The sequence below is a fragment of the Cetorhinus maximus genome, chromosome 5 (assembly GCF_964194155.1).
Source record: "Cetorhinus maximus chromosome 5, sCetMax3.hap1.1, whole genome shotgun sequence".
NCBI lineage: Eukaryota > Metazoa > Chordata > Chondrichthyes > Lamniformes > Cetorhinidae > Cetorhinus > Cetorhinus maximus.
In genome coordinates this window covers 38,709,236-38,722,525 of record NC_135883.1, presented here as the reverse complement: position 1 = coordinate 38,722,525, position 13,290 = coordinate 38,709,236, and the positions used below count along the sequence as shown (strand labels likewise).

The window sequence follows — 13,290 nt, the reverse complement described above, 5'->3', positions numbered from 1 at the left end:
CATCATTCAGAAATGTTTAACTTAGCTGGGCCCTACTTAGGAATACCCTGAAGATTCTGCTCCACTAGTCATGGATCCTGTAAGCTTGCAACTGTCTGCAAAGTTTGCAATATCATTATTCTCACTGTCCTTTTTTGTCTGTTTCTCCTTACTTTTGACTCACTTATTTTTCTTCTCTTTCACTTACTTCTCTCCCACACTTCTGCCTCTCTCTAATCATTCTCCCTCTTGTGTTGAAAAAATCTCTGATTTTTGGATCTGTTTGCCCTTTTAGTTCCATTTCTCTCTCCTCTCTCCTCTGTCCCTCTCCTCTCTCTGTCTCCATCACTCGTTTCTGTTCAGTTGCCTCCCTGTTGTGTGTGAAGCACCTTGAGACACTTCAACATAAATTATGTATTTAAAATTCTTGAGTTCATAACTCTAATGCCCCCAGTCCATTGTAATCAGCAGATTAAATGGCAATGCCCCAATGCATCTTAATCAGCGAGGAACAGGCCATAATATTAAAATAATAATTAATGATGCAGTGATAGGCTTGATCCTGAGGTGACACTGTTTCTGATAATTAACTGAGCATGCAATGAAAAATTCACTACAATGGTTTCAATCATTAAAAGCTTGTTGACTGTCTCCTCTTCTGTGCATTGTTCCTCTCTCCGTCCTCCCTCTCTTTTTTTCTCTCTCTCTCCCCCTCTCTCCAGCAATAAGGTTTAAAAACTTTTAAATAGAAGTATCTTTAATTGATGATTTATTTTCTTAGCTCCAATAACTTTCACTTCTCTTCCTCTATCTGTTTTAACATCTTCTCATTCTTGCTCCAATTTCACCATCTGCTAAAAACACCCTAATTTCTGTTTGCCATTTGCTGTGTATTTTCCAAATCCTCATGCTGCAGCTTGGGCACCTCTTTCTCTTACAGTGCCCCCTAAAAAAAAAAGAGTTCTCTCCTGGATGTTTTTGTTCAGCTCTTGGCTCAGCCTCTGTGCTTAAGAACATCTTGCTCTACCTTGTCTCAATTTGCTTCCTTCACTGGAATACAGTTGTAATCCCCCCTCCCACTAGTTCTTGATTACTCTTCCTGCCCTATGGCTCAGTTGGTAACTCTGAGCCTGAACATTGAGAGTCTAAGTTTAGCTCCATAGTCCTGAGCTGGTATAGGCTGACGTTCCACTATAGTGCCAAGCACATGCTGCATTGTCGGAAGTGCCATCCTTCAGATGAGACATTAAATTGTGAAGGCCCTGGTTAAACACCAAAGATTCCGTGGCATTGCTTGGAAGAAGAGCAGTGGAGTGTTCCCTGGTGTCCTGGCCAATGTTCATTTCTGAACAAACATCTAAACCTAAAGCACATTATGCAGACATTTATCACTTACATACTGTCGTTGCAGTAAAGCTTGAGTTTATGTTTTGTGCCTGCTCCTATTCAGTCATATTTGAGAATTTGTCATTCATACTGGAAGAATTATTCCACTTGATAAGATTTTGACAGTGTCAGGGATATGCAATCATTTTCTAAATCTGCTAGATTATCGTTGTCCAGGCAGATGATGCATTGGAATGCTTTTCTTTCCCATGTTTTGTAACAGTGTTGTATACATTCATGTTAGTGGAATGTTGTCTCGCATCATCCAAATTTATCCAGTTCTAAACAGTGACTAGGTGAAAATAAATAGCAGGCGTGTGACATGGATGTCATTAACTGCAGGAGCATGCTCAAAAATCTCTTACAATAAAAGATTGACCAACTATTGCACTCCATTATCATACGTCATCTTAGTGTTCAATTGAAGCAATTTATAAGGGGGGAGTTTTATGAGCCTCCTATCTGGGTATAGAGTTTTTGCTAGGCAGGAGCACAGGTCAAAGATAAAGACTATCAACATTGCCAGCTTTCCATGTAGGGATTTATGAAAGAGTTAGTGAAAGTCAGATCTGTCACCTGAATTGTACCTCTGAGCACTGCTGTTGCACATGTCACTAGTAGTGTATTAGAAAGACTTGGAGTGCTCTATCAGGCCAATCTAATGAAATAGAGCTTGCAAAGGCTGAACTTCAAAAGGACATAGACATGTTGGTGGATTGGGCAGACAAGTGGCAGATGAAGTTCAATGCAGAGAAGTGTGAGGTAATTCATTTTGGCAGGAAGAATATGGTGAGACAGTATAAAATAAAGGAGAAACTCTAAAGGAGGCGCAGGAACAGAGGGACCTCAGTGTATACATACATAGGTCATTGAAGGTGGTAGAGCATGTTAAGAGAGCAGTTAATAAAGCATGTGGCATCTTAGGCTTTATTAATAGGGGCATTGAATACAAAAGTAAAGAAGTCATGTTGAATTTGTATAAGATACTAGTTAGGTCTCATCTGGAGTACTGTGTCCAGTTCTGGGCACCATACTTGAGGAAGGATGTGAAGGCATTGGAGGGTGTACAGAGGAGATTCGCAAGAATGATTCTAGGGATAAAGAACTGTAGCTATGAGGATAGATTGGAGAGGTTGGGACTGTTTTCCTTGGAGAAAAGAAGGCCGAGAGGAGATTCGATAGAGGTATCCAAGATCCTGAGGGGTGTGGACAGGGTAAATAGTGAGAAACTGCTCCCATTCAAGAGAGCATTAACAACTAGAGGGCACAGATTCAAAATAATTGACAAAAGGAGTAAATGTGATGTGAGGGAAAAAAAATTTACCCAGAGAGTAGTTGGAGTCTGGAATGAACTTCCTGAGAGGGTGGTGGAGGCAGGTTTATTCAAAAGGGGATTGGATTGCTATCTGAGAAGAAAGAATGTGCAAGGTTACGGGGATAAGGCAGGGGAGTGGGACTAGGTAGAATGCTCTTTCAGAGAGCTAGTGCAGATTCAATGAGCTGAATGGCCTCCTTCTGCATGGTAAAGTTTGAAATTTCTTCAGACAATTCCCAGATCTTCAGATACAATAGTTCATGTAGAATGGTGGAAATGTACCTCACACCTTCTCTCAGACCCTTGTCCAAATCCTTTTCCAAATCTCTCTCACACAAGAATTCTCATTTTCTGAATTCTACTTGCCCCAACCAAACTTACAACACTCGAAATTAAATGGGAAAGACAAACTACCAGAGCAAAGGCAGAAAGACAAACTGCTGCTGCTAATAGGGTGGAAGGTGGGGAATAAGCATAAGAGCAGGAGGTGCTGGTAGAAATGTAGGGCAGGAGGAGTTTGCAGAATTAGGTAGTGGCACAGAGGGATTTGAGGACAAGTATAAGAATGAAAAAACATGCACTAAGAGTAGTCCACCAGGAGAGGGTGATAAGATTGTGTGAGAGACAGGATGTAGATGGATGAGTTCAGGAGTTGATGGAAACTGGAGGGCTTGGCAAAGTAGGTCTCAGTCACTGGGAGAGAGAGGTTAGTATTTACACATTTGATAGTTGGGAGTAAGAGCGCCTTGAGCCAACGGATGTGTGGTTTGAAGCTCTTCTCAGGATTGAACAGGGCACCGAGGTAGGACTTAATGGAGAAGTATGAATGGGGAGCAGTGGAGCACAGGGGAAAGAGGTGGTATGGCGCCTCTGGCTCAACATTGACCACTTTCCCAATATTCTGTGACATTTGGCTATCCAGTTAAAAAGAGAGAGAAATTTTGAAAATAACAGATCTCTGCTATGAGTCACTTCATCCTGCAAACAGAACTGGTGTTTAGATGTTTAGAAGTTTAGAAGTTTGAAGCCCAAGTGTCCATTGTGGATGTGAGGTTTTGTAAAATTAACCTTTTCATATGTCCCAACCAACCCACTTTTAGATACAAACATAGGAAATAGGAGCAGAAGTAGGCCATTCGGCCCCATGAGCCTGCTTTGCCATTCAATAAGATCATGGCTGATCTGTTTGTGTTTTGAGTTCTACATTCCCATCTACCCCCAATAACCTTTGATTTCCTTGCCTGACAAGGGCCCCACCTCCACCGCCTTCTGAGGCAGAGTGTTCCAAATTGACATAACCCTCAGAGAAAAAAAATTCTCCTCATCTCTGTCCTATAAAGGCGACCCCTAATTTTAAAACAGTGCCCCTTAGTTCTGGACTCACCCACAAGTGGAAACATCCTTTCCACATCCACCTTGTCAATACCATTCGGGATCTTATATGCTTCAATCAAGTCACCCCTCACTCTTCAAAACTCCAGTGGAAATAAGCCCAGTCTGTCCAATCTTTCCTCAAGTCAATCCACTCATTCCAGGTGTCAATCTAGTAAATTTCCTCTGAACCGCCTCCAACGCACTTACACCCTTTCTTAAATAAGGAGACCAAAACTGTACACAGTATTCGAGATGTGGTCTCACCAATGCCCTGTATAAATGAAGCACAACATCCTTACTTTAATATAAAAGCAAAAATAAAAGCAAAAAACTGCAGATGCTGGAAATCCAAAACAAAAACAAAAATACCTGGAAAAATTCAGCAGGTCTGACAGCATCTGTGGAGAGGAACACAGTTAACGTTTCGAGTCCGTATGACTCTTCAACAGACCTAAGGGAAAATAGAAAAGAGGTGAAATATAAGCCGGTTTAAGGGGCGGGGTGGGACAGGTAGAGCTGGATAGAGGGCCAGTGATAGGTGGAGATAACCAAAAGATGTCATAGACAAAAGGACAAAGAGGTGTTGAAGCTGGTTGTATTATCTAAGGAATGTGATAATAAAGGTACAGATTAGTGGGGGTGGGGTGGGGGGAAGGGATTGAAATAGGCTGAAAGGCAGAGATAAAACAATGGATGGAAATACATTTAAAAATAATGGAAATAGGTGGGAAAAGAAAAATCTATATAAATATTTGGAAAAAAAGGGGGATCGGGAAGTGGGGAGTGATGGAGGAGAGAGTTCATGATCTAAAATTGTTGAATTCAATATTCAGTCCGGAAGACTGTAAAGTGCCTAGTCAGAAGATGAGGTGCTGTTCCTCCAGTTTGCGTTGAGCTTCACTGGAACAAAACAGCAGGCCAAGGACGGACGTGGGCATGAGAGCAGGGTTAAATGGCAAGCGACAGGGAGGTCTGGGTCATGCTTGCGGACAGACCGAAGGTGTTCCGCAAAGCGGTCACCCAGTCTGTGTTTGGTCTCTCCAATGTAGAGGAAACCGCAGTGGGAGCAGCAAATCCTTACTTTAATGTTCAAATTCCTCTCATAGTAAAGGAGAGCATTCCATTAGTCTTCTTGATTACATATTGTACCTGCATACTAACTTTTTGTGACTTGTGCACTAGAACACTTAGATCCCTCTGCACCTCCGAATTCTGTGGCTGTGCTCCATTTAAGTAATACTCTGCTTTTTAATTCTTCCTGCCAAAGTGAACAAAGTCACATTTTCCTACATTATACTCCATCTGCCAGATTTTTGCCCACTCACTGAAGCCATCTGCATGTATTGTTAACAAAGTATCCTGTTACAAGTTGGTACATTTGCAGGAAGCTCAGAAAGAGCTGCAATTGTTTCTGAAGCATTCAGCTTCGTTATGCTGTAACAGGGGAGCTCTACATTCATATTTCACATATCTACTGGTTATAGGTAACAATTGGCAAAATTTACTTTGACAAACTCAGAGTTAGTCGACATTTTCCACATCTGATCCCTTCCTTTTGGATGTGGGTTGCCACCTCTCTGGTGTACACTTCTGTGCGGAATCAAAGAAGGTGAACCTCTTCTTACACTTGCAGAACATTCCCTGCTATAACCTCGCCCCCAACCCCTACCCCTTTCCCTGCTTATCTGTACTTTTCTTGATAAGACTTTCAACCTGCAATTTCTTCACTGAGAACAAGAAATATAGTCATCAGTGGGCAGCTGAAGCCCTTTAAGGGCTGCAGCTATCCACAACTTCCTGCATCTCGCTGTTTTTGAGTTTTTATCAGTAAGTCCGGTCTGAACTCAGCACTCATTGTGAATATTTAATCAGCAATCCGTTCACCATATTTGTTCAACCACTGACTTCACCACTTCTGATATTCCTGTAGCCATTAAAACCTTATTCAATCCCACCCTGGGCATTTCCCCCTGGTATGGCATCCCAGCTTCACAGAGACCAGTCCAAGGAACCCAGTGTATCTGGCCTTAAATGTCAGTTCCCTCCAAAGTGCGAAGCAGAAAAGCTGCAACTGTGCCCAGATCAAAATGGCTGTTTAGCATTTGTATCATCTGGATGGTTCCTGCCAGCCCAATGACTAATCGCTGGACTGTCCTTGTGGATCGACCAATTCCCCTAAAAGTAGTAGAGATGAGAGGAAGCAAAGAGTACTGGAGATACAGTGCAGAATGAAAACTCCTAAAAGTCACCATCTTCAGAAACACTACTTGTCTAATTGTTGATGCATTTCCCCTTTGCATGCAGGTGACCATCCTCGGCAGGACAGCATGGATTTCAGTAATGAATGGGGTGATCCCAAGAGCTGTAAGTGTGCGGAAAGACTAAAACCACTGGAGCGGAGGGCAGCTCGACAACATCAACGCTGCCTGGCCCATTCCCTAGTGGGCACACCAAATTACATTGCACCAGAGGTCTTGCTCCGTACAGGTAAGATTAATTACATGCATTGAATTACATTTTGGTCTCAATCAAGGGTGGGTTTTGTTTTTCATATTTTGTTACCAGTTCTTCTACCATATGTGATGCTGAACTTTTGATAGTTCTGTGCATACCCAGGACCAAGTCCTGTTTACTTATCATCCTTGTGTTTACTGACCTACATTGGGTTTGGTTCAGTTATGTCTCGATTTCAAAACTCTCATGTTTCCAGATTCCTCCTTTGACCTCACCACTCCCTACCTCTGTAACCTTCCCACCCCTTCAGATCTCTGTGCTTCTCCAATTCTGATTTTCATTGCTCCACCATTTGTGGCCATACCTTCAGCTGCCTGAGCCTTAGGCTTTGGAATTCCCTCCCTAAAGTTCTCCACCTCTCTCTCTTCCTTTCAGAGACTCCTTTGAACTTACTTCTGACTAAGCTTTTGGTCACCTGTCCTAATATCTCCTTATGTGGCTTGGTGATTTATTTTATTTAATGCTTCTATGTTGGGATGTTTTACTATGTTAAAAGCTCTGTATAAATGCAAGTTCTGATGACCAGCCAGAAATTGTTTAAGAACAAAAAAAAATCAGTCCCGCTTGCCAACATATTATTCCATCTGTAGCTTACTTCACTCTTCAGAAATGTATCCCTTGCTTCTTGAATCAGTTTATTCTCCCTATTTCCAAAACCAACTTTCAGAACTAGTACTGTGATTCAGCTTTTGGTTGAAATTGGTTTAGTTTGATAACTGATGTATCGGCACCAAGAGTGTATCCAGAAAGTAAACTTCCTTAAAAATATTCTTCTGGTCACATTCTCTATGTATTACATTTTTTGCAGTGACAGAAACCTTCCCAATCTATAAAACAAAACCAAATTAGAACCAGGCCATTCATAGTGTTTGCAGCAGAGAAACAGGCTATTCAGCCCAGCTGGTCTTTGTTGGTGTTTATGTTCCATGTGATCTTTCTCCCTTCTGCATTTAACCCTATTAACACATCCTTCTATTCTTTTTCTCCCTCTTGTGCTCATCTACCTTCCCCTTAAGTGTATCTATGCTATTTGCCTCAACTACTCCTCATGGTAGTGAGTTTCATATTCTCACCACACTCTAGATAAAGAAATTTCTCCTGAATTGCTAATTGGATTTATTAGTGACTATCATACTTATGGCCCCTGGTTCTGGTCTCCCAACAAGTAGAAATATTTTACATAGTAAATACAAGCATTTGGGAAATCTGGAACCTCCTCCCTGCCCAATAAAGCTGTTGAGGCTGGGGATCAATTGAAACTTTCTAAACTGAGATTGATAATTTTTTGTTAGGCAAGGGTATGAAGGATTATGGAACCAAGGTGGCTAGGTGGAATTATGATATCGATCAGTTATCAGTGTTCTCCCTCCCTTCTGTTTGCTGTGCATGACTGGTTTGTTGTACTTCACAATCCCTTTAAGATCGATGTGATGCACGCATCTTAGCTGGAATGTTGCTTGTGCATGCCTGTTTGTTCCCTGTGTGGCATGCTCCGGTTTGCTACATGGCTGCGCACTCGTGCAGCTTAGAAGAAACATTGGCCATGATCTAAAAGAATGGTCGGGCAAGCACGAGCAGCTGAATGGCCTCCTGTTCCTATGTTCTGAAAGGTTAAGAAATCAAACCTGAATTTAAAAACCTGACATCTCTGAATAAAGCAAATCGGGACACTGAAACCTGGTTTTGGGGTAAATAGTATCAATCTAAATAATAAAACCTGCTTAGAAGGTTAAAGCACAGTGAAATCACAATGAGTCAAACGTGGATGACACGAAATTCCAGTTTTGTCAAAGCCATCCACCATTCCCGCTAGCAGAATAATAAATCCCATAGAACAATGTGCATGATAAGCCTGAAATTTTGCACTGATAACTTTGGACTAGCTGAACCTGCCCAAGCTTGTCATGTGATGGCACTGACCAATCCAAACTGCGTTAGACAACTCAAGCACATGAAATCATGGAGCCCAAGGAGGCTGATGACCCTGAAGAGTTCAAGGAATGCTTAACTGCTCACCCGGCTGTTTTCCTTGCTGATGCTGCAAAGGTCCTGGAGATGTTCTGGGATTTCACACTGCAGCACAAAAACACTGCAAACATGTTTGACTGCCTTGACTACATGGTGGACTGTATCACACATGCTAAGCAGAAAAAGATTAGTGTTTTTTCAGAGTTAACTGCCGATATTTTTCAATGCAAAGTTCTGGCCTTTTACAAGGTCAGGCCATTGTAAGGTATGAATAAATTGAATAAAGACTCTTTCACACATTTATTGCTTTACTGTGTTTTCATTTGGCATTAGAATCTGTGGATTTTGACATGAACCCTGTTTGAGGACTTATCAGCTTAGGTTACATAAAGGTGCATTCATGTGGGAATTGGGCCTCCTCAGCAATCACAAAATTCCACTTAACGCAAATTTGTGGACAGATCCCCTGGGATTCAACTCATTGGGTTTTTACTGTGTGTACCAACTACCAAACAAAACCTGAATGACAAAATCAAATATGCCTCTAAATAATATGTCTAATAACAAATCTCTGCTGCATTATTGGTTAATACAGACCATAATAACAAAACCTAGTTTCAGCAATAAATAGAATCCTCAATGACACATTGTGGTTTCAGGAATATGTAATACAAATCACAGTAATTATACCTTGTTATAGATGTTAAAAAGTTCTGACCTGAATGACAAAACCAGGCTACACAGGTAAATAATATAAACCTGAAAAACAAATCATGGTTCCATTGATTTTCAGATGTAATGTGTATATTAATTTGTACCCTGTAGGTTACACCCAGTTGTGTGATTGGTGGAGTGTTGGTGTCATTCTTTATGAAATGTTAGTGGGACAGCCTCCTTTCTTGGCACAAACTCCATTGGAAACGCAGATCAAGGTAATAAATTTATTGTGCGTGTCTCGTTTATTTTCTGCACTGTGATGCTTGCTTCTTTACCTGTTTCAGCCCATTTGGGGACAATTATTACATTTTTTTAAAAATGCATAGCAGTGGAATAAAACTGTTCAGAGCAGAAAATGGCTATTCTTAAGGGACGTCTAAATTTGTTGTCCCCATAGAGCTGCCTCTCTGGAGAGTCCCAGTTAAAGAGTTTATAATTAAAGGGATCAGCCATAATTTAATTGAATGGCGGCACCAGCGCGTGGGACCACTTTGGCATTTAAAATGCATTTAAACACAACTGCAGATTTTTTAAAAATCCAGTGGTTTAGCAATGATCTTGATTGTGAAGTGATAGATTTCTGATTTTAAAATATTGCCCATTATCACCCAGGTTATAAACTGGCAGGCGACACTTCACATCCCGCCCCAGGCTAAACTTAGTCCAGAGGCCTCCGATCTCATCATCAAGCTCTGTCGAGGTCCAGAAGATAGACTCGGAAAGAATGGCACAGATGAAATAAAAGCCCATCCGTTTTTCAGACTAATTGATTTCTCCAGTGACATCCGGCACCAATCTGCTCCATACATTCCCAAGATAACACACCCGACAGATACATCCAATTTTGATCCTGTGGATCCTGACAAGTTGTGGAGCGATGGGAGCGATGGAGAAAGTGTCAATGACACACTCAATGGCTGGTACCAGAATGGGAAGCACCCAGAGCATGCCTTCTATGAGTTCACATTCAGGAGGTTTTTTGATGATAACGGTTACCCTTACAGCTACCCCAAACCATTACAGTGTGATTATCTCAGTCCAGGTACACCCGAACATCAAACAGAAAGTGACAGGGAAAGCACCGCAACGGGGAAAGGGAGCCAGAATAGAGAGCTGGTTTATGTATGAAGTGAGAGTCTCCACTCTTTGCCCTTGTTTAATTCCCAGGGACGGATTTTAAGTTTTACCCAATGCTTTTATGTTTAGTTTAAGAATTTCAGAAAAACATGTTTTGTAAGTATTAATTTATTTGAATGTTGTAATTTGAAGCCTCCAGTAGTTACATGTGAATTAATAGAATGCTGGGGTTTGAGTACCTAACACTAGAGTTGAAATCAGTTGGATCATGTGATCAGTAGTCGATCAGCAAAATTGTGCTTGACTTTATTCTTCACATACACTGAGTCTTAATAATTACCTTAAGTGCTCCCATTATCTTGGAGAGTTTTATCTAGGCAAGTGCACAGTAGGTGCCTATTTTTTTTTCATTAAAAGTATAAAGGAGTCATTTGGCGATGCTCCACTCTTAGCACAGAGCCTTGCTTGAAGAGAGCACAAGTCAGAGGTAGGAATGTGATGGCATAGGGCCAAATCTATAACCTGCACTTCCAGCCATTGAGGCTGTATGAGGGGAGTGGGGATAGCATTACAGCAGTATAGGGCTATATCTGTTACCCATTCACCCATCTAACGAGGCCACAAACTAAGAGAGATATTAGGGCTTTAACACTATATGGCCCATTCTAGGACGCATTTTGGGAGTGGAGATAGGGCTATAATACTACAGGGCCCATTTTATACCCACATTGGGAGTGGAGGTAGGGCTATAACACTATATGGGCTATTCGGTGACCCACCCTGGGAGTGGGGATAGGGCTGCAACACTATTTGGACCATTCTGGGAGTGAGGATAGGGCTATAACACTACTGGGCCCATTTTGGGACCTGTGCTCTGTCTAGCCAAGTTGTCCCTATGGGAGCGAACATACATGTCTGAAGTCTGGAAAATGGTCTTTTACGCTGTGCCTTAAATCATCCTTGCTTAGCTTTGACCAAATATGAAGAAATCAATTTGGTGTACTTTACATGAAAATAATTTTCATTTAGAAGTGTGTAGAACACAGGTTATTAGCTTTCTCTTTTTTCTAATTTATGCATTGAATTTATTTATAAATTATACATGTTGTATAAACATTTAATTTGACTGTAAATACCTTCATTGTCTCATTTTACTTTCAATGACATTAAATCTAAGATCATTTTCAACGTTGATTGTTTTACAATCTTAAAAATTTAGATGCAAATTAACCAGTGTTGTTATCATCCTTGCATCTTGCACCACCACCAGAAAGTTCCCCTCCAAGTCACTCACCATCCTGACTTGGAACTATATCATCATTCCTTCACTGTCATTGGGTCAAAATCCTAGAACTCCCTTCCTAACAGCACTGTAGGTATACCTACACTACATTTTTAAAATATATTCACTCATGGGATGTGGGCGTCGCTGGCTAGGCCAGCATTTATTGTCCACCCCTAATTGCCCTTCAGAAGGTGGTGGTGAGCTGTCATCTTGAACTGCTGCAGTCCATGTGGTGTAGGTACACCCACAGTACTGTTAGACAGGAAGTTCCAGGATTTTGACACAGTGAAGGACAGTGAAGAATTTCCAGATCAGGATGGTGCGTGACTTGGAGGAGAACTTCCAGGTGATGGTGTTCCCATGTGTCTGCTGCCCTTGTCCTTCTAGATGGTAATGGTCGTGGATTTGGAAGGGGCTGTCTAAGGAGCCTTGTTGAGTTCCTGCAGTGCATCTTGTAGACGGTACACACTACTACTGCTATGCGTCTGTGGTGGAGGGAGTGAATGTTTGTGGATGGGGTGCCAGTCAAATGGGCTACTTTGTCCTGGATGGTGTCAAGCTTCTTGAGTGTTGTGGGAGCTGCACTCATCCAGCAAAGTGGAGAGTATTCCACCACAGTCCTGACTTGTGCCTTTTAGATGGTGGACAGGCACTGGGGAGTCGGGAAGTGAGTTACTCACTGCAGATTCCTAGCCTCTGACCTACTCTTGTAGCCACAGTATTTATATGGCTGGCTCAGTTCAGTTTCTGGTCAATGGTAACCCCCCAGGATGTTGATAGTGGGGTATTCAGTGATGGTAATGCCATTGAATGTCATGGGGTGATGGTTAGATTCTCTCTTGTTGGAGATGGTCATTGCCTGGCACTTGTGTGGCACGAATGTTACTTGCCACTTGTCATCCCAAGCTTGGATATTGTCCGGGTCTTGCTGCATTTGGACATGGACTGCTTCAGTTTCCGAGGAGTCACGAATGGTGCTGAACATTGCACAATCATAATGACATCCCCAGTTCTGAGCTTATGATGGAAGGAAGGTCATCGATAAAGCAGCTGAAGGTGGTTGGGCTGGGGACACTACCCTAAGGAACTCCTGCAGTGATGTCCTGCAACTGAGACAATTGACCTTCAACAACCACAACCATCTCCCTTCGTGCTAGGTATGACTCCAACCAGCGAAGAGTTTTCCCCCTAATTCCTATTGACTCCAGTTTTGCTAGGGCTCCTTGATGCCCCACATGGTCAAATGAGGTCTTGATGTCAAGGGGAGTCACTCTCCCCTCACCTCGGGAGATCAGCTCGTTTGAACCAATGGACTGCAGTGGTTCAAGAAGGCAGCTCACCACCACCTCAAGGGCAGCTAAAGGTGGGAAGTAAATGCTGGCCTAGCCAGCAACTCCCATTTAAAATAAAGTTTTGAAAAATAAAACCGTTGTTTGTTCAAGATTTTAAATCTAAACATGATTGACCTGGATTTTGCGCTAAGTGGCAGCATTTACCACTGACTGCGCTGAAAAATTTGCCCTCGTGGCTGAAGTGAGATTTTTAACTTCTGGCTGCTGCAGCATAGCCTGCTGAAAGGAGGAACAGCAAGCAGCCTGCAGCAAAGTATGTTCTGGGCAAAGCCACGCGCCTGATGACGACATAAGTCGTAGATACTCCCATTAAGGTCAATCTT

At 42.1% G+C, this 13,290-nt stretch overlaps 1 protein-coding gene across 1 annotated transcript in view; it reads left to right on the top strand.

Annotated features, from left to right (window-relative positions):
• lats1 (large tumor suppressor kinase 1) overlaps positions 1–11,522 on the top strand; it is a 43,813-nt gene extending 32,291 nt beyond the window's left edge. Inside the window, exons 6-8 of the mRNA XM_078541777.1 lie at positions 6,359–6,541; positions 9,362–9,468; positions 9,866–11,522. Of these exons, the coding sequence (XP_078397903.1) occupies positions 6,359–6,541; positions 9,362–9,468; positions 9,866–10,381 (806 nt within the window). The 3' untranslated portion in view covers positions 10,382–11,522. The remainder of the gene's footprint in view (positions 1–6,358; positions 6,542–9,361; positions 9,469–9,865) is intronic.
• Positions 11,523–13,290: the final 1,768 nt, after the last annotated feature.